Consider the following 23,396-nt stretch of genomic DNA (forward strand, 5'->3'; position numbering starts at 1 on the left):
CCCACATGGGGCTTACAGTCTGTCAGTCAATCGTATTTATTAAGTGTTTACTGTGTGCAGAACACTGTATGCTTGGGAGAGTGCAATATAACAATAAACAGACCCATTTCTTGCCCACAACAAGCTTACAGTCTAAAGGAAGGAGAACAACTATCTCATTTCCATTTTAAGAGAGGGGGCAAGTAATGGAGCCAGGGAGGGGACCCAAAGCCCCAACTACACTGTGCATACACAGAGACAATCCTGTGTTGCACTGTCATGACCATACTGAAACACAGAAATCATGGAGCCATACTTGCTTTAAATGAAAAGGCTCCAAAACGAATGAAGCAGGTTTGTATTCTGACCTACCTGGCAAACAGAGCTCTCTGTTTGCATTTATTGGAACTATTAGAGCCATTACTGCAAGAAATCGTGTTCAAAAATCACTACCTAACTTAGGTAACCCATAAGATAATAAAGCTTGAATTCCAGGATGATATATCACTAAAGAGACTAGAAGAAGAAAGAATACAGTAAATAGAAATATCTTACAAAGAAAAGTCAAAAGGAGCAGGTGGATAAAATATCATTTCTTTTCAGTAGATACAGTTAGAGTATTTTAACTTTCTTGTTCCCAAATGAAACAATTATATCTTCAGAAAAACAATTAGAAGCCAGTTTCCCTGCAAGCATGTCAATTTTTCTCTAAGCAGAATGTGCCTTTGAAGGATGCTGTTCCTGAGAATTATTGTCTATAAATGCAGGATGAATACTTAGGAATTAGTTGCTGGAGGACATAAAACCTGTGTTCATTTTTGTAAGGCACTGCCTTCACTTCAATGCGAAATCTACAAGCAGTAAAGTTCTCTGAAGGAAAATAAAACCTCTCTTGGGGCCAGTCAATTCATAATGTCACAGTGTACTTCTCTTAAGTAAACTATCACCTCTCTAAGGGAATAATCACCGCGTAGAGCCACTAGAGTTCCTTTTTTCATTTTGAAAAGGTGAATCCCTGAGGTTCTCCAGAGATCCAGCAATGTCTCTCAGTTCAGAACCTGAAAGCAGCAGGAAGAGGAGAACAGAAGATGGGTGAGTGCAACCTAACTCTACCCAGTGATGCCCAGGAAGTTCAGTCTCTTGGCCCTGCCTAATGGAGCAGAGCCTCTTATAATTGTCTCACCTTGCTTTGTAGTAAAGCCTACTGTCCATATTATCCGGCTCATTTTTGTAAACAAAAACAAATGTACTCAAATCCAAGATCACACTTATAAAAAGATCTTGGGATAGAATTATGGAATTTATTGTCTACTACATGCTAGATCCTGGGGTAGACATAAGCTTAGGAGAACGGAGATAGTCCCTGTCTCACACGGGGCTCACTATCTAGCACTTAGGCATCTACCTATATTTACCTTCAATTGTATATTCAATTGTTTATCTTGATTAGTCAGAAAATACTTTTATGTCTTCTCCCTTATTAAAGTACAATCTCCTCATGGGCATGGAATGTGTCACTTGCTTGTTTAGAACTTCCCAAGAGCTTAGAATGGTACATTACACCCAGTGGATGTTCAGTGAATATGACTATCAAATTCACTAAAGAATTCACAAACATAAAATATCTCATTTTAATCATTTCCTTTAATTTTGAGAAAAGTACAAGAAACACAAAGTTCAAAAATCAAAAGTACTTCCATGGAATTTCAAACACACTTTACGGGTGAGATTTTGCCATTTAAAGAACATACATTTCCAAATTATTTTCTCTGAATGCATTTAAACATGGAACAAAATAGATTATCTCTATTTAGACAGATAGAAAGATGAATACAGTCCTGATTTTAGCGTATAACAAAATTAACCACTTTAAAAATATTTAAGCAAATACACTTTTTAAAAAATATATACTTAAAATATATTCAAAATAAGGTTTCCTTCTTTAACAGTAAAGTGGAATGTGTTCATTCAAGGACTTGAGTAATCTGAATAGTGGTTTCTGTGGATAAAAGTACAATTTTCTCCTCACAAAGCATTCTTCAACTGTGTGTGTGTGTGTGTGCGTGTGTGTGTGTGTGCACGTATATACATATATATACACACCTCACCCCCAACCAGTAACACACACATTAGGGTCCAGTCACTCCTGCAGTAGAAGTAAACAGTTGAAAATACAAAGATTCAACCTAAAACTACATTTAGGAACCTCTATTTCCTCCACCTTAAAAAGCTTTTGGCTTACTTCAGATTGCCTCTGATTCAGAGTCTAGCTATGGAAAGGAAATGAAGCTTTCACTGAAAACCCAAATACAACCCTGCATACTTCTTCAACTTTCCTCTTCCTAACAAATGAGCCACAGATGATTTTCCAGAATTAAATTTTCAGTTTCTAGTACAGGCTGTACCACTTGGTACCCTTCAGATTTTTAGACACATTTTATATGAAGAGGGACTTGCGAGATTTTACAACTCTCGACCTGTGTCAAGAATATAATGAAGCTACATTTTTCACAGGGTGTTAATGCTTAGCACTTTGAGTGGGGAATGAAGAACCTTGGTTTTTGCCTTCCCTCATCTGGGACAAGTCAGGTAATAATCTTAATAAATCAGCAACTCCAGATGTGTATCAGAAAGGGTAAACAATATAGGTGTGAACTGACTAAACTACATCTGATTGGATAACAGCATCCCTAGGGACCCCATCTGACCTTCCCTCACTCTTCTGATTGGTTCCTGCTGACATGAGCTGCATCTTCATATTTTTTTTATGGCACTTGTTAAGTGCTTACTATGTGCCAGGCACTGTGCAGAGCACTGAGGTAGATACCAGGTTGGACCCAGTCTCTGTCCCACTTGGGGCTCCCAGTCTAAGCAGGAGGGAGGAAATTTAATCTCCATTTTACAGATGAGGTTACTGAAGCATAAAGAAGTTAAGTGGCTTGCCCAAGGTCAACGAGTACATGAGTGGCAGAGCTGAGATTAGAACCCAGGTCGTCTGACTCCCATGCCCATGCTCTTTCCACTAGGCCACACTGACAGTTCCTGCTGACAAGATCTGATTGATTGGAAGATGGTGGGGGGAGGGAAACTATGCTGATGCTTTATTACAATCCAGCCAAGAGCCGAAAAGAATGTTTCTGAAAAATTAAAGTACCCTTCTTTCTCCCCAGCCTCACTGCCCCTTACTGCAGGATGGGTTTGGAGCTGGGACAGCCACGTTTCAGCAGATGGTGTCAGGGGGCTCTGATGCTTTATTAAAATCCTCCCATTCTTGGGTAATTGTGAGAGAATAGTGAGCCCACTGTGGGCAGGGATTGTCTCTCTTTGTTGCTGAATTGTACTTTCCAAGTGGTTAGTACAGTGCTCTGCAAACGGTAAGCGCTCAATAAATACAACTGAATGAATGAATGTAGGACACAACACGGCCTAGTGGACAGACCACTGGCCTGGGAGTCAGAAGGATCTGGGTTCTAAAGCCGGCTCTACCTCTTGTCTGCTGTGTAACCTTGGGCAAATCACTTCACTTTGTGCCTCAGTTACCTCATCGGTAAAATGAGGATTAAGACTGTGAGCCCCATGGGGGACAGGGACTGTATCCAACCTGATTAGCTTGTATCTACCCCAGTGCTTAGTACAATGTCTAGCACACAGTAAGTACTTAACAAATACTATTTTAAAAAAAGGACAAAGAGACTGAGAGAATGTTTCTGAAAAATCAAAATCAGTATCCTTGCCCATCCCCAGCCCCATTGTCCCTGCTCTTGGAGGGGAGGGAACTGAAGTGCTGCATCTCTGTGCCCATAGCCACACTGGCTCTTTGGGGTGCAGTCATGAAGGGGGACAGAGAGAGAGTAGAGATGGGGGCCAGAAAGGGCAGAGATCCACAGAGGGGGACAGAGAAGGGGTAGAAGGAAAGCCCCAGGAAGGGCACATAACCATGAAGGAAAAAAGAGAAAGGGTGGAGGGGGTGCCCAGAGCCAGAGAGGGGGACAGAGAGGGAGTAGTGTCAGGGGGCCAGAACGGGCACAGAGCCATGGAAGGGGACAAAGAATGGGTCGAGTGAGGAGCCAGCAGTGATAGAAGCCAGGCTCATCAAATGTCCCACCTCTCTCTTCTCCCCGCTTCTGCCCCCCTGTCCCTAGGCTAGCAACTAATATCATTTAAACCACCTAGAAAATGGATGAGACAGTGAAAAACTGCAAAGCTTATCCAATCACCAAGAAGGACTTAGCCAGATTTGAGTCATAGTTCAAAATGATGATGATCCTTCATGGAACCAATCACATTCTGAAATTCTGAAAGTAAATTAATTACTACTTATATAATGCGTTGCAATTTTTCCATTTGCAGTTATGCTTATGAAATAAAATGTAAGTGTGATGACACCACTTTTAATTATCGACATGAATGTATGATGTATTGAATACAAAGTCTACCACCCTTATCTGGAAGATATCAAATTCATTACCAAGCATCACTTCCATTCCTTGCTAAAGGGAAAGAAAAGTAACTTTATTATTCCCAGATACCAATCCAAGAGCTATGAGACAGACCTTACTGTCAATACTGGCCATAAACAAAACTAAAATTTTCTTTCTGCATCAATTGTTGGCTAAGTGTTAAATAAGGAGATGATTCAAAAGACACAAAAGTCATGAACTGTTGTTTGAGAATGCTGCTTATAAGCTTCAAGAAAGTTTGAGGATGGATAATTAAATAATAATAGCAATAATAATAATTAATAGCAGTAATAATTGTGGACATTGTTAAGTGCTTACTTTGTACCAAACATTTTACTAATTGCTGGGTTTAGTCAGGCCTGGCACAGTTCCTCACTCACATGGGGCTCACAGACTTAGAAAGATGAAGAACAGGAACTGAATCCCTATTTGGCATATGAGGAAACTGAGGCACAGAGAATTAAATGACTTGCCCAAGGTCATATAGCAGGAAAGTGGCAGAGTCAGGATTAGAACCCAGGCCCTCAGACTCCCAGACCTACGCTCTTCAATGCAAAGAGTAAACTGTTGGAAAAGTTTTATTAATCAACTGTCAGAGAAATGTGGCTACTATGAGAAGGCAGGGAACTGAACGTAGACATTTTGAAATAAATCCTCTATAAAATGAGAGGGCTCTCCTCTCTGCCCATTCAAACACCAAGATAATTAATTTGAAGCTGCAATCTTCACAAATTCCCAGATTACCCAATCACACAAGAAGCAGTTTTTGCAAGCAATAAAAAAGTGCTAAACAAGTATAAACTAATAGTCAAAATGTATCATTCACAAAGTTGTGAAAAATATGGGCTAGACTTCCCATCAGTTATGAGCTAATCTGCCTAAAATGCTCCCTAATGTTTATGACAATCAACGACTTTTTTGAAGAGTTTTGTGCTTGGTGATTTTCAGCTCCACTATGCAACCTAAACAAGGTCTTCAGAAAATTTTCCCAGAATAACTGAGGGGCACATTTTCAATGGGAAAGTTTTTTGCACATTATCAAAAGCAAACCAGAGTTCAGACCTAATGATGATTAAAATCTGACTCCATAAACTGAAAAACAAAAGAAGGTGTTTCCTCCAACATCCATTACCCATAGTGCTGCCATTCATCACTGCAATCGTCCTTGCTTGGCATCCCCTATCGCTCCCCACACATCAAAGACAAATTCATCAGGGAATGCGAAGTCCCCAACAACTTCATCAAGTGCTACTGCAAACTCATCTGGATTTTTTTTGTCTTTTCCAGCTTCAAACATTGTAGCAGCTACAAAGAAGTATAAAAAGAAAAAAGAAAATAAGTGATCTGAAAGAAAAGTGGCATATATGAATCAAAGTGAAAAATAAATTCATTCAGATATAAAGACGTGAGAAATAAACAAGAAGAAACTAAGCGGAATGCTGAATACTTATAAGTACAGAACCATTCATTATCAGACTGTAACCCTCTTACTACATGCACATTTGATAGCTCAATAAGTCTTAGTAGCATTAGAAAGGATGCCTTGCTAACTGCTTTCAAATGTATAAAGAGTTTTTTAGCATGATCATCATCATCAATGATATTTATTTTTCACTTACTGCGTACAGAGCACTGTACTAAGCACTTGGGAAAGAACAGTACAACAGAGTTGGTAATCATGTTCCCTGCTCTCAACAAGATTACATCTAGAAGGGGAAACTCTTCTATAATATATAATTATAATATATAAACTGCTCTATAATATATAATTTATAGGTATGTACGTAATTGCTGTGGGGCTGAGGATGGAGCAAATATCAAATGTCAAATATCAAACAAAAACTCCTCACTCTTGGCATTAAAACTCTCCATCACCTTGCCCCCTCCTACCTCACCTCCCTTCTCTCCTTCTGCATCCCAGCCCGCATACTCCTCTTCTCTGGTGCTAACCTTCTCACTGTGCCTCAATCTCGCCTGTATCGCCACCAACCCTTGACCTACGTCCTACCTCTGGCCTGGACACCCTCCCTCCTCAAATCCACCAAACATTCACTTTTTCCCCTTCAGAGACCTACTGAAGGCGCACCTCCTCCAAGAGGCCTTCCCAGACACTTGTCGGCTGTGTGACTGTGGGCAAGTCACTTAACTTCTCTGTGCCTCAGTTCCCTCATCTGTAAAATGGGGATTAAGACTGTGAGCCCCACGTGGGACAACCTGATTCCCCTATGTCTACCCCAGCGCTTAGAACAGTGCTCGGCACATAGTAAGCGCTTAACAAATACCAACATTATTACTAAGCCCCCTTTTCCTCAGCTCCCCCGCCTTCCATGTCACTTTGACTTGCTCCCCCACTCCCCACCCCACAGCACTTATATATAAATGTATATATCTATAATTCTATTTATTTATAATGATGCCTGCTTACTTGTTTTGATGGCTCTCTCCCCACCTCTAGACTGTACGCCCGTTGTTGTCAAGGATTGTCTCTCTTTATTGCTGTATTGTACCTTCCAAGCACTTGGTACTGTGCGCTGCACATAGTAAGTACGATTGAATGAATGAATGAAATGCCCAAAAGTCACAGATCCAAAGGCCTAGAGGATGCAGAAGGGAAGGGGAGCCAGGAGAAAGAGGGCTTAATCAGGGAAGGCCTTGTGGAGGAGATGTGACCTCAATAAGGCTTTAAAGGTGGGGAGAGTGGTGGTCTGGAGAGAGTTAGAGGCTAAAAGGAGAATGTGGGAAAGAGGTTGCTGGTGAGACAGATGAGATAGGGACACAGTAAGTAAACTGGTATAGAGAAGCAGAATGGGTGGGATGGGCTGCAAAAGGAGATCAGTGAGGTAAATTAGGAGGGGGCAAGCTGATTGAGTGCTTTAAAATTGGTGGTAAGGAGTTTCCATTCGATATGGAGGTGGGTGGGCAACCTTTGGAGACTTCTGAAGAATGAGGAGACACAGACTAAACAGTTTTTTTAGAAAAATGATCCAGAGAGCATAATGAAGTATGGACTGGAGTGGGAAGAGATAAGAAGAAGGGAAGGAAGTGAGGAGGCTGATGCAGTAATCAAAGCAAGATAGGATAAAAGAAGCAGCGTGGCTCAGTGGAAAGAGCACGGGCTTAGGAGTCAGAGGTCATGGGTTCTAATCCCGGCTCCACCACCTGTCAGCTGTGTGAATTTGGATCAGTCACTTAACGTCTCGGTGCCTCAGTTACCTCATCTGTAAAATAGGGATTAAGACTGTGAGCCTCACATGGGACAACCTGATTACCCTGTATCTACCCCAGAGCTTAAAACAGTGCTCGGCACATAGTAAACACTTAGCAAATACCAACATTATTATTATTATTACTGTTATTATTATTATTATTGCTTGGATCAACATAATAGCAGATTGAATGGATAAGAAAGGACAGATTTTAGCCATATTTTGAAGGTAGAATTAACAGGACTGGTGACTAACTGAGCATTACTGCCAATTACTGGTCCTCCCTGTCCACTGAGAACTAAATCTACATAAATTACTTTAAATTAAAGTGCAAGATATTTCATTTGGATTTAAAGGAAGAACTTCTTAACTTGGGTGATAAGACAATAAAATGGGCTATACACACAGTTGTCCGTATTTGAATAATAATTATGGTATTTGTTAAGTGCTTACTATATGCCAAGCCCTGTTCTAAGCTCTGGGGTAGTTACATGGTAATCAGATAGGCCCCCGTGGGGCTCACAGTCTTAATCCCCATTTTGCAGATGAGGTAACTGAGGCACAGAGAAGTTAAGTGGCTTGCCCAAAGTTACACAGCAGGCAAGTGGCAGAGCTGAGATGAGCAAGATTCACCTGTGAGTGCACAGATGGCCAAAAAGGCTACTGGATCCATACTCCACGCTGTGCCTCACTATGCACACTAGCCCTCACTGTGTGTTTCATTTACCATTTGCAGTACTGGCTCTGTTTTCTCTTTAGCTTCCTTATCCCTGTTTCCTTAGAAAGAGGCTAACAAGGGAGGTTCAATCCATGGTACTTACTGAACTCAAAGCACTGTACTAAACTCCTGGAAAGTAAAACAAAAGCAAAGCATGCATTCACTACCCAGAAGGTAGTGAACTTCAATCAATTAATCATTGCATTTATTGAGCTCTTACTCTGTGCAGAGTACAATATGACAAAGTTGGTAGACACATTCCCGGCCCACAACAAGCCTACACTTCACAATATAATCAGTTGTGGATCTCCACAGCAGGAGATCTTTAGGATCCCAGATTGTTTGGCTACTCTCCTGCTTGAAGGCAGCAGATTAAAAATAATAATAATAATAATAATAATAATGACGGTATTTGCTCAGCACTTACTATGTGCCAGGCACAGTACTAAGCACTGGGGTGGATACGGGCAAATCGAATTGGTCACAGTCCCTGTCCTACTTGGGACTCACAGTATCACCCCCCATTTTACAGATGAGGTAACTGAGGCACAGAGCAGTGAAGTGACTTGCCCAAGGTCCCACAGCAGACAAGTGGTTGAATGGGATTAGAACCCATGACTTTCTGACTCCCAGTCGTGTGCTCTAACCACTATACCAGTCAATCAATCAATCATAACATTTTCTGAGTGTCTATTGCATGTAGAACACTGAAATAAGTGTTTGGAAGAATACAATAATGTTAGAATACATAATCCATGTCAGATGATCTCTAGGTCCCTTCCAAATGTTGAGATTTCATTATTAAAGTTGAAATATAGTATTTAATCAACTTTAGCAAAAGTTTTCACCACATGAAAAATACATTTTTTCTGGCTTCAAAAGCTCATTGTGGGCAGAGAATGAGTCTGTTATATTGCTATACTGCACTCCCCCAAGTGCTTTTCACAGTGTTCTGAACACAGTAAGCACTCAATAAATACAATTGACTGACTGACTTGGCAATGTAAGAAAGCGTGTCTGCTAGTTCTGTTACACTGTACTCTCCCAAGTGCTTAGTACAGTGTTCTACACGTAGTAAGCGCTCAATAAGTACCATTGAGTGTCTGATTCAAGATGATTTCAAATGAACATTTTAATTTTTATTATAACATGCCAAATTGTTAAGTGCTGACCTCTACTGGTTATTTTGGTGAATTTGTTTTTGTATAACATTTCTAGTTCTGCTAATCACAATTACAATGTTTCCTCAAATCTGGATTTTAAAAATTCTGGAATCCTCAAGTCCAGAAGTATTGCATTACTGTACATGTTTTAGACAATACTAGAGAGAATAAAAATACAATCTACACTGAAATCATCTTTAACTTCAAATAAATGAAGCACTGTTATGGCACAAACATGTGTACACTGAAACCACATTAACTAGGTCAATCAATTGTATTTATTGAGCATTTACTGGGTGCAGAGCACTATATTAAGTGTTTGGAAGAGTATGATATAACAGACACATTCCCTGCTCATTCATTCAGTCAGTTGTATTTATTGAGCATTTACTGTGGGCAGAGCACTGTACTTAAGTGCTTGGGAGAGTACAATGCAACAATAAACAGACACATTCCTTGCCCAGAATAAGCTTACAGTCTAGAGGACGGTAGAGAGACATTAATATAAAAAAATTAATTACAGGTTGTATGTAAGTGCTGTGGGGCTGGAATGAGGATAAATAAAGGGAGAAAGTCAGGGTGACACAGAAGGGAGTGGAAGAAAAGGAAAAGAGGGCTTAGTCAGGGAAGGCGTCTTGGAGGAGATGTGCCTTCAGTAAGACTTTGAAGGCGGGGAGAGTAAGTGTCTGTAAGATTTAAGGAGCAAAGGTGCTCCAGGACAGAGGCAGGACGTGGGTGAGGTGTCGACGGCAAGATAGAAGAGATGGAGCCACAGTGAAAAGGTTAGCATTAGAGGGAGAGAAATGTGGAGGCTCGGTTGTAATAGGAGAGTAATGATGTGAGGTAGGAAAGGACAAGGTGATAGAGTGTTTTAAAGCCAATGATAAGGAATTTTTGTTTGATGCAAAAATGGATGGGCAACCACTGGAGTTTTTTTGAGGAGTGGGGAAACATTTGCAGAAGACTTTTGTAGAAAAATGATCCAGGCAGGAGAGTGAAGTTTAGACTGGAGCAAGGAGTGACAGGAGGGTGGGAGGTCAGCAAGGAGGCTGATACAGTAATCAAGGCAGGATAAGTGCTTGGATTTACATGGTAGCAGTTTGGATGAAGAGGAAAGGACAGATTTTAGTCATGTCGTGAAGGTCAAACTGATAGGATTTAATGATGGAATGAATATGTGGGTTGAACGAGAGAGAGGGGTCAAGGATAATGCCAAGGTTATGGGCTTGTGAGACAGGAAGAATGGTGGTACCATCTACAGTAATGGGAAAGTCAGGGAAAGGGCAGGGTTTGGGTGGAAAGATAAGGAGTTCTGTTTTAGATACGTTAGGTTTGAGGTGACGGCAGGACATCCAAGTAGAGCTGTCTGGAAGGCAGGAGGAAATGTGAAACTGCGGAGAGGGAGAGAGGTCAGGACTGGAAATGTAGATTTGGGAATCATCTGCATAGCGATGGTGGTTGAAGTCACATGAGCAAATGAATTCTCCAAGGGAGTGGATGTAGATGGAGAAGGGAAGGGGGCCCAGAACTGAACCTTGAGGGACCCCCCACAGTTAGGGGAGGGGAGGCAGAGGAGGAACCCATGCACTGAGACTGAGGGGCCAGAAAGATAAGAGGAGAAACAAGAGAGGACAATGTCATTGAAGCCAAAGTTTCCTGGAGAAGGGAATAATTGACAGTGCTAATGGCAGCTGAGAGGTTGAGGAAGATTAGGATGGAATAGAGCCCTCTGGAGTTTACAAGAAGGCGATCATTGGTGACCTTTGAGAAAGTGGTTTCTGTGAAATGAAGGGGATGGAAGCCAGTCTGGAGAGAACTGGAGAAAAGGAATGAGACAGTGGGTGTAGAACACTTGCTCAGGGAGTTTAGAGGGGAATGGTGGCAGGGAGATGGGGCGATAACTGGAGGGAGCCATGGCGTCAAGAGAGGATTTTTTTTAGGATAGAGGAGAAACAGCCATGATTTAAAGCAGGGGGGAAGAAGTCACTGGAGAGCGAATAGTTGAAGACTCCCTCGGTGAACTCATCCGCTCTCACGGCTTTGACTACCATCTCTACGCAGATGACACGCAGATCTACATCTCCGCCCCTGTCCTCTCCCCCTCCCTTCAGGCTCGCATCTCCTCCTGCCTCCGGGACGTCTCCACCTGGATGTCGGCCCGCCACCTAAAACTCAACATGAGCAAGACTGAGCTCCTCATCTTCCCTCCCAACCCAGTCCTCTCCCAGACTTCTCTATCACCGTTGATGGCACGACCATCTTTCCCGTCTCTCGGGCCCGCAATCTCGGTGTCATCCTTGACTCGTCTCTCTTGTTCACCCCACACATCCTATCTGTTACCAAGACCTGCCAGTTTCACCTCTACAATATCGCCAAGATCCGCCCTTTCCTCTCCACCCAAACGGCTACCTTACTGTTATGGGCTCTCGTTATATCCCGGCTAGACTACTGTGTCAGCCTTCTCTCTGACCTCCCTTCCTCCTCTCTCGCTCCGCTCCGGTCTATTCTTCACTCCGCTGCCCGGCTCATCTTCCTGCAGAAACGATCTGGGCATGTCACTCCCCTTCTTAAACAACTCCAGTGGTTGCCTATCGACCTCCGCTCCAAACAAAAACTCCTCACTCTAGGCTTCAAGGCTCTCCATCACCTTGCCCCTTCCTACCTCTCCTCCCTTCTCTCTTTCTACCGCCCACCCCGCACGCTCCGCTCCTCTGCCGCCCACCTCCTCACCGTCCCTCGGTCTCGCCTATCCCGCCGTCGACCCCTGGGTCACGTCCTCCCGCGGTCCTGGAACGCCCTCCCTCCTCACCTCCGCCAAACTGATTCTCTTTCCCTCTTCAAAACCTTACTTAAAAATCACCTCCTCCAAGAGGCCTTCCCAGACTGAGCTCCTCTTCCCCCTCTACTCCCTCTGCCATCCCCCCTTTACCTCTCCGCAGCTATAGCCTCATTTTCCCCTTTTCCCTCTGCTCCTCCACCTCTCCCTTCCCATCCCCACAGCACTGTACCCGTCCGCTCAACTGTATATATTTTCGTTACCCTATTTATTTTGTTAATGAATTGTACATCGCCTTGATTCTATTTAGCTGCCATTGTTTTTACGAGATGTTCTTCCCATTGACGCTGTTTAGTGCCATTGTTCTTGTCTGTCCGTCTCCCCCGATTAGACTGTAAGCCCGTCAAATGGCAGGGACTGTCTCTATCTGTTGCCGACTTGTTCATCCCAAGCGCTTAGTACAGTGCTCTGCACATAGTAAGCGCTCAATAAATACTATTGAATCAATGAATGAAGGGTAAGGAGGCCAAAAAAGAGGGGACAAGGGTATTGCCAAGGTGCAAAGGGATAGGGTCGGATGCACAGGTAGAGTGGGTGAATTGTGAGAGAAGGCAGGAGATCTCCACTTGAGATACTGCTGGGAAAGATGGGAAAATTGAAGAAGGGGCAGGAGCAGGAAGAAATTGGGGAGGAGCAGAGGAGACTTTAGGGAGATCATGCCTGATAGTTTCAATTTTCTCAATAAAGTAGGTGGACAGATCATTAGGGGAAAGTGATGGGGGAAGCAGGGAGACGGGGTTTATTAATAATAAGAATAATGGCATTTGTTAAGCACTTATGTACCAGGCGCTGTACTAGGCGCTGGTGTGGACACAAGCAAATTAAGTTAGACCCGGTCCCTGCCCCATGTGGGGCTCATAGTCTTGATCCCCACTTTACAGATGAAATAACTGAGGCACAGAGAAGTGAAGTGACTTTCCCAAGGCCACACAGCAGAAAAGTGTCAGAATCAGGATTAGAACTCATGACAGTCTGACTCCCAGGCCCATGTTCTTATCCACTACTCCATGCTACTTGTTAAACATCCGGAACAACTGGACAATGGGCATGAGCATCATAAGGATGGAGAAATAGTTTTGCCAGGCAGAGGAGAGAGCAGAGTTAAATCACATAAGGATAAACTTGAAGTAGATGAGGTTGGCCTGATATCTAGATTTCCACCAGTGGTACTCAGCGGCTCGTGCACAAGAGCGAAGGAGGCGACCCAGGGCTGTGGGTTAGTGGTATGAGATTGATGGAGGGATAAGGGAGCGAGTGAGTTGAGTTCAGTAGAGAGAGTGGTGTTGAGAGTGTCAATCTGATTATCGTGGGAAAGTAGTTTGGGTATGGAAACTGAATGGGGAATGATGACTTGAGAAAATTGGATGGCACGAAAAGATCGGCAGTCTCTATTCATTCAATAGTATTTATTGAGCGCTTACTATGTGCAGAGCACTGTACTAAGCGCTAGGGATGAACAAGTCGGCAACAGATAGAGACAGTCCCTGCCGTTTGATGGGCTTACAGTCTAATCGGGGGAGACGGACAGACAAGAACAATGGCAATAAACAGAGTCAAGGGGAAGAACATCTCGTAAAAACAATGGCAACTAAATAGAATCAAGGCGATGTACAATTCATTAACAAAATAAATAGGGTAATGGAAATATATACAGTTGAGCGGACGAGTACAGTGCTGTGGGGATGGGAAGGGAGAGGTGGAGGAGCAGAGGGAAAAGGGGAAAATGAGGCTTTAGCTGCGGAGAGGTAAAGGGGGGATGGCAGAGGGAGTAGAGGGAGAAGAGGAGCTCAGTCTGGGAATGCCTCTTGGAGGAGGTGAGTTTTAAGTAGGGTTTTGAAGAGGGAAAGAGAATCAGTTTGGCGGAGGTGAGGAGGGAGGGCGTTCCAGGACCGCGGGAGGACGTGACCCAGGGGTCGACGGCGGGATAGGCGAGACCGAGGGACGGTGAGGAGGTGGGCGGCAGAGGAGCGGAGCGTGCGGGGTGGGCGGTAGAAAGAGAGAAGGGAAGAGAGGTAGGAAGGGGCAAGGTGACGGAGAGCCTTGAAGCCTAGAGTGAGGAGTTTTTGTTTGGAGCGGAGGTCGATAGGCAACCACTGGAGTTGTTTAAGAAGGGGAGTGACATGCCCAGATCGTTTCTGCAGGAAGATGAGCCGGGCAGCGGAGTGAAGAATAGACCGGAGCGGGGCGAGAGAGGAGGAAGGGAGGTCAGAGAGAAGGCTGACACAGTAGTCTAGCCGGGATATAACGAGAGCCCGTAACAGTAAGGTAGCCGTTTGGGTGGAGAGGAAAGGGCGGATCTTGGCGATATTGTAGAGGTGAAACCGGCAGGTCTTGGTAACGGATAGGATGTGTGGGGTGAACGAGAGAGACGAGTCAAGGATGACACCGAGATTGCGGGCCCGAGAGACGGGAAGGATGGTCGTGCCATCAACGGTGATAGAGAAGTCTGGGAGAGGACCGGGTTTGTGAGGGAAGATGAGGAGCTCAGTCTTGCTCATGTTGAGTTTTAGGTGGCGGGCCGACATCCAGGTGGAGACGTCCCGGAGGCAGGAGGAGATGCGAGCCTGAAGGGAGGGGGAGAGGACAGGGGCGGAGATGTAGATCTGCGTGTCATCTGTGTAGAGATGGTAGTCAAAGCCGTGAGAGCGAATGAGTTCACCGAGGGAGTGAGTGTAAATGGAGAACAGAAGAGGGCCAAGAACTGACCCTTGAGGAACTCCAACAGTTAAAGGATGGGAGGGGGAGGAGGCTCCAGCGAAGGAGACCGAGAATGACCGGCCAGAGAGGTAAGAGGAGAAGCAGGAGAGGACAGAGTCCGTGAAGCCAAGGTGAGATAAGGTATGGAGGAGGAGGGGATGGTCGACAGTGTCAAAGGCAGCAGAGAGGTCAAGGAGGATTAGAATGGAGTAGGAGCCATTGGATTTGGCAAGAAGGAGGTCATGGGTGACCTTAGAGAGAGCAGTCTCGGTAGAGTGGAGGGGACGGAAGCCAGATCGGAGGGGGTCTAGGAGAGAATGGGAGTTAAGGAATTCTAAGCATCGATTGTAGACGACTCGCTCTAGGATTTTGGAAAGGAAGGGTAGTAGGGAGATAGGGCGATAACTGGAGGGGGAAGTGGGGTCGAGAGCGGGTTTTTTTAGGATGGGGGAGACGTGGGCATGTTTGAAGGCAGAGGGGAAGGAGCCCTTGGAGATTGAGTGGTTAAAAATAGAAGTTAAGGAAGGGAGGAGGGCAGGGGCGATGGTTTTAAGAAGGTGAGAGGGAATGGGGTCCGAGGCGCAGGTGGAGGGGGTGGCACTTGCGAGGAGGGAGGAGATCTCCTCTGAGGATACTGCAGGGAAGGATGGGAAAGTAGGGGAGGAGGTTGGTGGGGGGGAGGGGAGAGGCGGAGGGGTGACTTTGGGGAGCTCAGACCTGATCGTGTTGATTTTCGTGAGGAAATAGGTGGCCAGATCACTGGGGGTGAGAGATGGGGGAGGGGGAGGAACAGGGGGCCTAAGGAGAGAGTTAAAGGTCCGGAACAATCAGCGGGGGTGACGGGCATGGGTGTCGATGAGGGAGGAGAAGAAGCTTTGCCTGGCGGAGGAGAGGGCAGAGTTAAGGCAGGAAAGGATAAATTTGAAGTGTGTGAGGTCGGCTTGGTGCTTGGACTTTCGCCAGCAGCGCTCAGCAGCTCGAGCATAGGAGCGTAGGAGGCGGACGGAGGAGGTGATCCAGGGAGAAACAACATTCTATGGAGAAACAGCATAGATTTGTGAGGAGAAGGTGTGTGAGAAAGAAGGCAGGGGAGGTGGTTGTGGTCAGACACAGGGATCTTAGAGTTGGTGAGTGCAGAGACTGTGCAGCGGCTAGAGATGACGGGGGATGACGGGGTTGAGTGGTTGTCCAATTTGGTGAGGGTGAGTGGGCAATCTGGGGTGGAACCAGAGGTCAGTGGAATTGAGGAGTGATAGAAGGCTGGCAGCAGAAGGACCATCAGGAAAATCTGTGTGAATACTAAAGTCCCCAGGGACCAATGTAGGGATGGAGAAAGAGAGAAGGAATGTGAGAAAGGAATCAAAATAGTGTTAAAAAGTTGGAAGTGGGGCCTGGGGGAGCGTTAGATGACCGTTACTAGAATTGAGTGGGTGGTAGAGGAGGATGATATGGGTTTAAAAAGAAGGGAAAGAAAGGGATGGGGGAGATGGAATGGTATGAAAACAGTACTGGGGCCTGAAAAGGAAGTCAACACCTCCCCCTTTTCTAATGAGTCTTGGGAAGAGGGAGAAGATGAGGCCCTCGCTGGAGAGAGCAGCAGGGGAGACCGTGTCATCTGGGGAGACCCAGGTTTCAGTGATGGCAAGGAGGAGCAATGACTGGATCAGGAACAGTTCATGGATGAAGGAAAGCTTCCCCATGATGGAGGCGTTATTCCACCAGCCACACTTGGCTGAAGCTATGTCAAGGAGGGGGAGTTTTGGAGGAGGTAGGCCTGCGTTGGGCTGACCTGTCAGGGGTTGAGGGACAGGGTAGGGTTAGGTTATTAGAGGCCAGGGATGAGGGAGGCAGGAGGACAGGATCCACATACTGTTAAGTCTTTACAAGATGAAGCATTCAAGAGAAACTTTCAACACAAATAAGAGTGCCATCAGGGAAATGGTGCCTCTGACAACATCCACCATCATTCAATCAATGGTATTTATTGAGTGCTTACTATGTGCAGAGCCCTGTACCAAGAGCTTGGGAGAGTACGATCTAACAGAGTTGGTAGACATATTCCCTGCCCACGACTATCTTAACAGTCAAGAGGGGAGACAGACATTAATGTAAATAACATAAAACATATAATTTAAAGATATGCACATAATCAACAAACATCCAGGAACTCCCATAGCCCGACCTCTTTTCAGTGAAATTTGTAAGTTCATCCAGGGAAAGTTTCCATAATCACCTTCATGCAGTGATAAAGTTTTCAGGAATAACTTTCAATGGAGCAACCCATAATAAGCATAGGTTTAATCCAGAATCACAATTCAAAAATGTTTAATCATAAAGAATATTGAGTATACATAACCCTAAATTCTCCAGGATGTTTTAAGTATTTTCAAAATATGCCAAAACACATTAGATTGACTTAACTAAACTAGTTACTAATTAATGATTAAATGTGTAGTTTAGATTTACTTAACTAATTGAATGAATGAATAGTAAAGAGCAATCATATATTTTCACAGTTTGATGACCTACTGTAAAAATGCTTAGGAGACAATTGTGTTTCCATCCTTGGACACAATAATGCAATAATAATTAGAACCTCTGAAAGTCCAGAATGGCTAACAGCACTGCAAAAGCTTGTACATGTGTGATTTAATACACTGCACTAGTCTTGATATATTGTTCTCACAAGCCTGTTAAGAATACTGTGACAAAATTCTTAATTTTATGATGTCTGACATTTTTAAAGATAATTACTTCCCTACACTTTACCTGCAAGGATGGCCGGTCATAGTTCTAATTGGTGTGAAATGATAATTGACATTTCATATCAGCCGCAGCGATTGACTAGGGATGATTAATTCAGTTTATAAGGACATTTTTAATTTAGAAGAAGAGTCCTATGAGAATTGTTTTGTGTCATAAATGTGTTAGACTGAATGAAGACATCAGATCATTTTATTGCACCGATAACTACTCTCCCACACTTCTTAAATGTCTCATTCTGACAAGCATGATGATATTGCCCAGGCTCCTGCCAAAAGTAATGAGGGGGAAGGCAGCAGGGGCCAAGTTAATATTTTCATCAGTCTTTTCACAGGGTCCAAATTAATATTTTCAGCAATATCTTGGGAATTAAAAGAGCAGATTGCTTAAAGAATAGATATATTGAAAGCAGCGTGATCTAGTGGAGACAGCACTGGCTTGGAAGTCAGAGGACTCCAATCCTGGATCTGCCACTTGTCTGCTGTGTGACCTTGGGCAAGTCACTTCACTTCTCTGTACCTCAGTTACCTCATCTGTAGAATGGGGATTAAGACTGTGAGCCTTACGTGGGACAGGAACTGTGTCCAACCTGATTACCTTGTATCTACCTCAGTACTCCAGAGGCACATAATAAAAGTGCTTACCAAATATTACTATTATTATTATTGTTGTTGCTATTAACCTGGGACACTGTTGATGATAATAATAAAAACTGTGATATTTGTTAAGCACTTACTGTGTTCCAGGCACCGTTCTAAATGCTGGGGTAGATACAAGATAATCGGGTGGGACATAGTCCCTGTCCCACTTAGGGCTCACAGTCTTAATCCCCATTTTACAGATGAGGGAACTGAGGCATAGAGAAGTTAAGTAACTTGCCCAAGCTCACAGAGCAGAAAAGCGGCTGAGCCGAGATTAGAACCCAGGTCCTTCTGACTCCCAAGCCTGTGCTCTATCCACTAGGCCACGCTGCTTGTCTTTCTCAATTTTATTTTTCATTATTTTGGGAAAATATTTTAATACATTCCATACATTTGTATAAAAATTACAGTTTCTGAATTAATTGTGTTTTGGTAAATTAACAAGGCTTGCCTCTTTACTTTGAATAACAGAATTGCCTGTACAGTATTATGAGGGAGAGAAATATATAAAAAGCGAAGAAATGTAACCCCATGTGTTAAACGTCCCCTCCCAAAGTTGTCAATTCTTACCTAGTTCAATATCTCTGATCCCCATGTAGAGTTCAAGAAGATCATCTAGTTTTTTAATTGCTTTTTCTTCAGTTTCAGAGGGCTTTAAACCGAAATAAGAACAAAATGAAATGTTACTTGGAGTGTGACAGTGCTGGTGCTTTATTTTTCTTTCCTCTTAGACTCAAATTGTGCTCTGCCCACAGTAAGTGCTCAATAAATACGACTAAATGAATGAATGAAATCTGTGGGAGACTAACTTTCTTCTAGCACACAAATAGCGCAAATCTCCTTACATCTTGGAGAGTGCTTAGTGATACAGCCTGGCTCAGAAACAAATATAAGTCTCTTAGAACCCTTTCCTAATTCTCCAAATGAATCAGATACAGGAGTTGGCCACCACCTCACTGTGTGGTAAAAATCAGAAGAGGAGTCAACTCAGCTCTCAAATGGAGGGAAGGACTGGATTGGCAGAGGAAAATGCCCAGAACACTGGATACACATGCATCCTCCAACTCCACCCTGACCTCTTTCCAGCTGAGGTTCATTCTTCTTCCCCTGTCCCACCTCTTGTCACATGAGCACTCATAAAAACAGGAGCTATAAAAGCCTGGAACATTCTGGCAACTTAACCAGCAACTTCTGGGAATCAGTGAGGAGGTATCCCAAAGAATATATGGGTTTACCTGACTGAGACAGCCTGCATTAGTTCTTTTTTGATCTACAGTGGAAAGCAAACTATATTATTTTGGAGCACTCTCATTTGCTTCTCAATCACCTTTCTGCCTCTTCTGAAGGGCATACTAGCAATTATTCATTCATTCATTCAATCGTATTTATTGAGCACTTACTGTGTGCAAGGCCCTGTACTAAGCACTAGGAGAGCACCTTATAACAACAAACAAACAATTCTCTGCCCACAGTGAGCTCACAATTAGCTAATTTAAACTAAATTTTTAGAAATAATTTCTCCATCTCATGGAATGGGTCATATTTTTGAGAAAGCACTTCAGTGTTGCCAAAAGATTGTACACATTCCCACTTCATTGGATAGATATCGACATCTACCCATTCTTCCTAACCACCCTACCAGCATGAACATACCAGTTCTTCCACTGTGGCAGGTCCTTTAGATCTCAGGCGAAGAGTTCCCCTTCCTCTAGAGATTTTTCCTCCTGAAGAATTTCCATCCACTGCTCTTGGTTCTATTTCTAGGAAAAAGGATATAGAGAATAGTATATGCAGTATGCATTCAGCCTACAGTTTCCTAGAATTGGTACCTGCTGGAAGAAGATGGTCTTACAGGAAATTTGCATAGAAAGTGCCCCAAATTATTGCACAACTCTGAAGGGTTGTATTCTTCTACACTGTTGTCCATGGCTCTCAAGAGTGGGCTGCACTGTGGTTGGGAGGTGAAAGGAAGCTGGGGGAGGGATGTGAAGAATGAAGGGGAATATTCAGAAAAGTCCCTCATCTCTCTTCTTCTGGAGCAGGTCTACCAACTCTATTTGTTAAGCGCTCACTGTGTGCTAGGCGCTGTTGTAAACACTGTTGTAGATACAAAGTAATCATATTGGACATAGTCCATATTCCACATAGGGCTCACAGTATTAAACCCCATTTTATAGATGAAGTGACTGGGGCACAGAGAAGTGAAGTGTCTTGCCCAAGGTCACACAGCAGACAAGTGCAGAAGCTAGGATTAGAACCAGGTCCTGCTGAATCCCAAGCCCGTGCTGTATCCACTAAGTTGTGCTGCTTCTAACTCTTCTAACTCTGCTGTATTGGAATCATTGTGGAATTTGTTTAGAGCATAATATGTGTCAAATAATATACAAAGTACTGGGATATACACAAGATAATCAGGTCAGACACAGTCCCTGTCCCACATGGGACAGTTCACAGTTTAAAAGGGAGAGAGACCAAGTATTGAATCCTCATTTTACAATCAATAAATCAATCCCTGTGGCCTTCTTCCCATGTCACCTAGGGCCCCGGCCCCAGCATGCCCTGTGCAGTCCACCCCACGAAGGGTCTAAGCAGCAGCAGCAGCAGCAGCAGAGCACTATCTTAGGAGAATACAATATAAGAGTTGGTAGACATATACCCTGACCACAAAGAACTAAATGAGGACATGAAGGCACCAAGGACCTGTGACTTGTCCGAGGTCACACAGTGGGCAAGAGGTGGCACCAGGATTAGAACCCAGATCCTCTGACTCCCAAGCCCATGTTCTTTCCACTAGGTCACACTGCTTTCATATACTTTCCCTAGCACTTAGTAGAGCACATATTAAGCATTCAATAAATACCATTGATTGATAGGTCAGCTAGTAGATAATAATAATAATAATTGTGATATTTGTTAAGCACTTACTACATGCTAAGCACAATGCTAAATTCTAGAAGAGGCACAAGTTAATCAGGGAAAACACAGTCCTTGCCCCACATGGAGTTTCTTTTACAGATGAGACAACTGAGGAAGAGACAACTGAGGAAGAGAGAAATTAGTTATCGTCTAAGGTCACACAGCAGGGAAGTGGCAGAGCCTAAGTCCTCTGGCCCTAGGCCCGTTCTTTTTCCACAAGGCCATAAGACCCTGAAACTATTATAACAGACATAAAGTACAGATGGGAAGGGATATTCTGGAGCCAGTTAAAGGGGGAAGGATTTAATAATGTTGGTATTTGTTAAGCACTTACTATGTGCAGAGCACTATTCTAAGCGCTGGGATAGATACAGGGTAATCAGGTTGTCCCACGTGAAGCTCACAGTCTTCATCCCCATTTTGCAGATGAGGTAACTGAGGCACAGAGAAGTTAAGTGACTTGCCCACAGTCACACAGCTAGGTGGTGGAGCTGGGATTCGAACCCATAACCTCTGACTCCCAAGCCCATGCTCTTTCCACTGAGCTATGCTGCTTCTCAGGAATTTAGCATCCCTGAGGCAAAACAACCTTCAAGTAAAATGTTCAGAGTCAATATTTACTAACTGAGCAGCAGTTGTTAATTCTCTGTCTCTTTTTTTTTCATTTAAATGGTATTTATTAAGCACTTACTATGTGCCATGCACTGTACTAAACTCTGAGGTAGATACAAGCTAATTCAGTTGGACACAGTCCTCGTCCCACATAGGGCTCACAACCTTAATCCCCATTTTACAGATGAGATAACTGAGGCCCAGAGAAGTGTAGTGTGAGATAACTGAGGCCCAGAGAAGTGAAGAGCCTTGCCCAAGATCACACAGCACACAAGCGCTGGAGTCAGGATTAGAACCTAGAGCCTTCTGACAGAAAGGCCCATGCTCTTTCCACTAGGCCATGCTGCTTCTCACTGGTCTTCCCACTGGTCTGCCGAGAGAAATTCCCGGAATCCCTGCGGCCTTCTTCCCAAGGCAGCCAAGGCCCTGGCCCTAACATGAGGGGTCTAAGCAACAGAAGCAGCAACACGCAGCCTCTGTCTACTCACTTTACAACTGGGGGAAGCTTTGGCTGGGACTGGACTGTTGATGGTTGTGTTAGCATCAGAGCAGGCAAGTAGCAGAGCCAGGACTGGAACCAAATTTCTAATAACTAATTCTCTTCCCCTCTTCAAAACCCTACTTAAAGCTCACCTCCTCCAAGAGGCCTTCCCAGACCGAGCTCCCCCTTTCCCTCTGCTCCCCCTATCAGCCCCCGTTTCACCTCTCTGCAGCTATACCCTCTTCTCCCCCCTTTCCCTCTGCTACTCCCCCTCTCCCATCCCCTCCCCTCAGCACTGTACTCGTCCACTCAACTGTATATATCTTCATTACCCTATTTATTTTGTTAATGAGATGTACATCACCCTGATTCTATTTATTTGCTATTGTTTTAATGAGATGTTCTTCCCCTCGATTCTATTTATTGCCATTGTTCTTGTCTGTCCGTCTCCCCCGATTAGACTGTAAGCCCATCAAAGAGCAGGGACTGTATCTGTTACCGATTTGTACATTCCAAGCACTTAGTACAGTGCTCTGCACATAGTAAGCGCTCAATAAATACTATTGAATAATAATAATAATAATTGTGGAATTTGTTAAGTGCTTACTAGCCAAGAACAGTGCTAAGCGCTGGGTTAAGAGATACATGATAACCAGATCTCACATAGGGTTTGCAGCTTAAGGGGAAGAGAGAACAACTAATTAACCCCCACTTTACAGTTGAGGAAACTGAGGCACAGAATAGTTAAGTAAATTGCCCTAGGTCACACAGCAAGCAAGTGGCAGAGCCAAGACTGACTCCAGGGTGTTTGACTCCCCAGCCCATGCTCCTTCCATGAGATTTTACATTCCTATACAGTAAGATGGATGCCACATGGCTACTCAAAGCACCCTGTTTCCACTGTCATGGTCAGAATACTGGGCT

At 44.0% G+C, this 23,396-nt stretch overlaps 1 protein-coding gene across 1 annotated transcript in view; it reads right to left on the bottom strand.

Moving 5' to 3' along the window:
* Positions 1-4,905: 4,905 nt before the first annotated feature.
* Positions 4,906-23,396, bottom strand: part of GIPC2 (GIPC PDZ domain containing family member 2) — a 78,909-nt gene continuing 60,418 nt past the window's right edge. The window contains exons 4-6 of the mRNA XM_029062027.1: positions 20,117-20,223; positions 19,034-19,115; positions 4,906-5,744 (exon numbers count right to left, since the gene is read on the bottom strand). Of these exons, the coding sequence (XP_028917860.1) occupies positions 5,590-5,744; positions 19,034-19,115; positions 20,117-20,223 (344 nt within the window). The 3' untranslated portion in view covers positions 4,906-5,589. The remainder of the gene's footprint in view (positions 5,745-19,033; positions 19,116-20,116; positions 20,224-23,396) is intronic.

This window comes from Ornithorhynchus anatinus, chromosome 4 (genome assembly GCF_004115215.2).
Source record: "Ornithorhynchus anatinus isolate Pmale09 chromosome 4, mOrnAna1.pri.v4, whole genome shotgun sequence".
In the NCBI taxonomy this organism is placed as follows: domain Eukaryota; kingdom Metazoa; phylum Chordata; class Mammalia; order Monotremata; family Ornithorhynchidae; genus Ornithorhynchus; species Ornithorhynchus anatinus.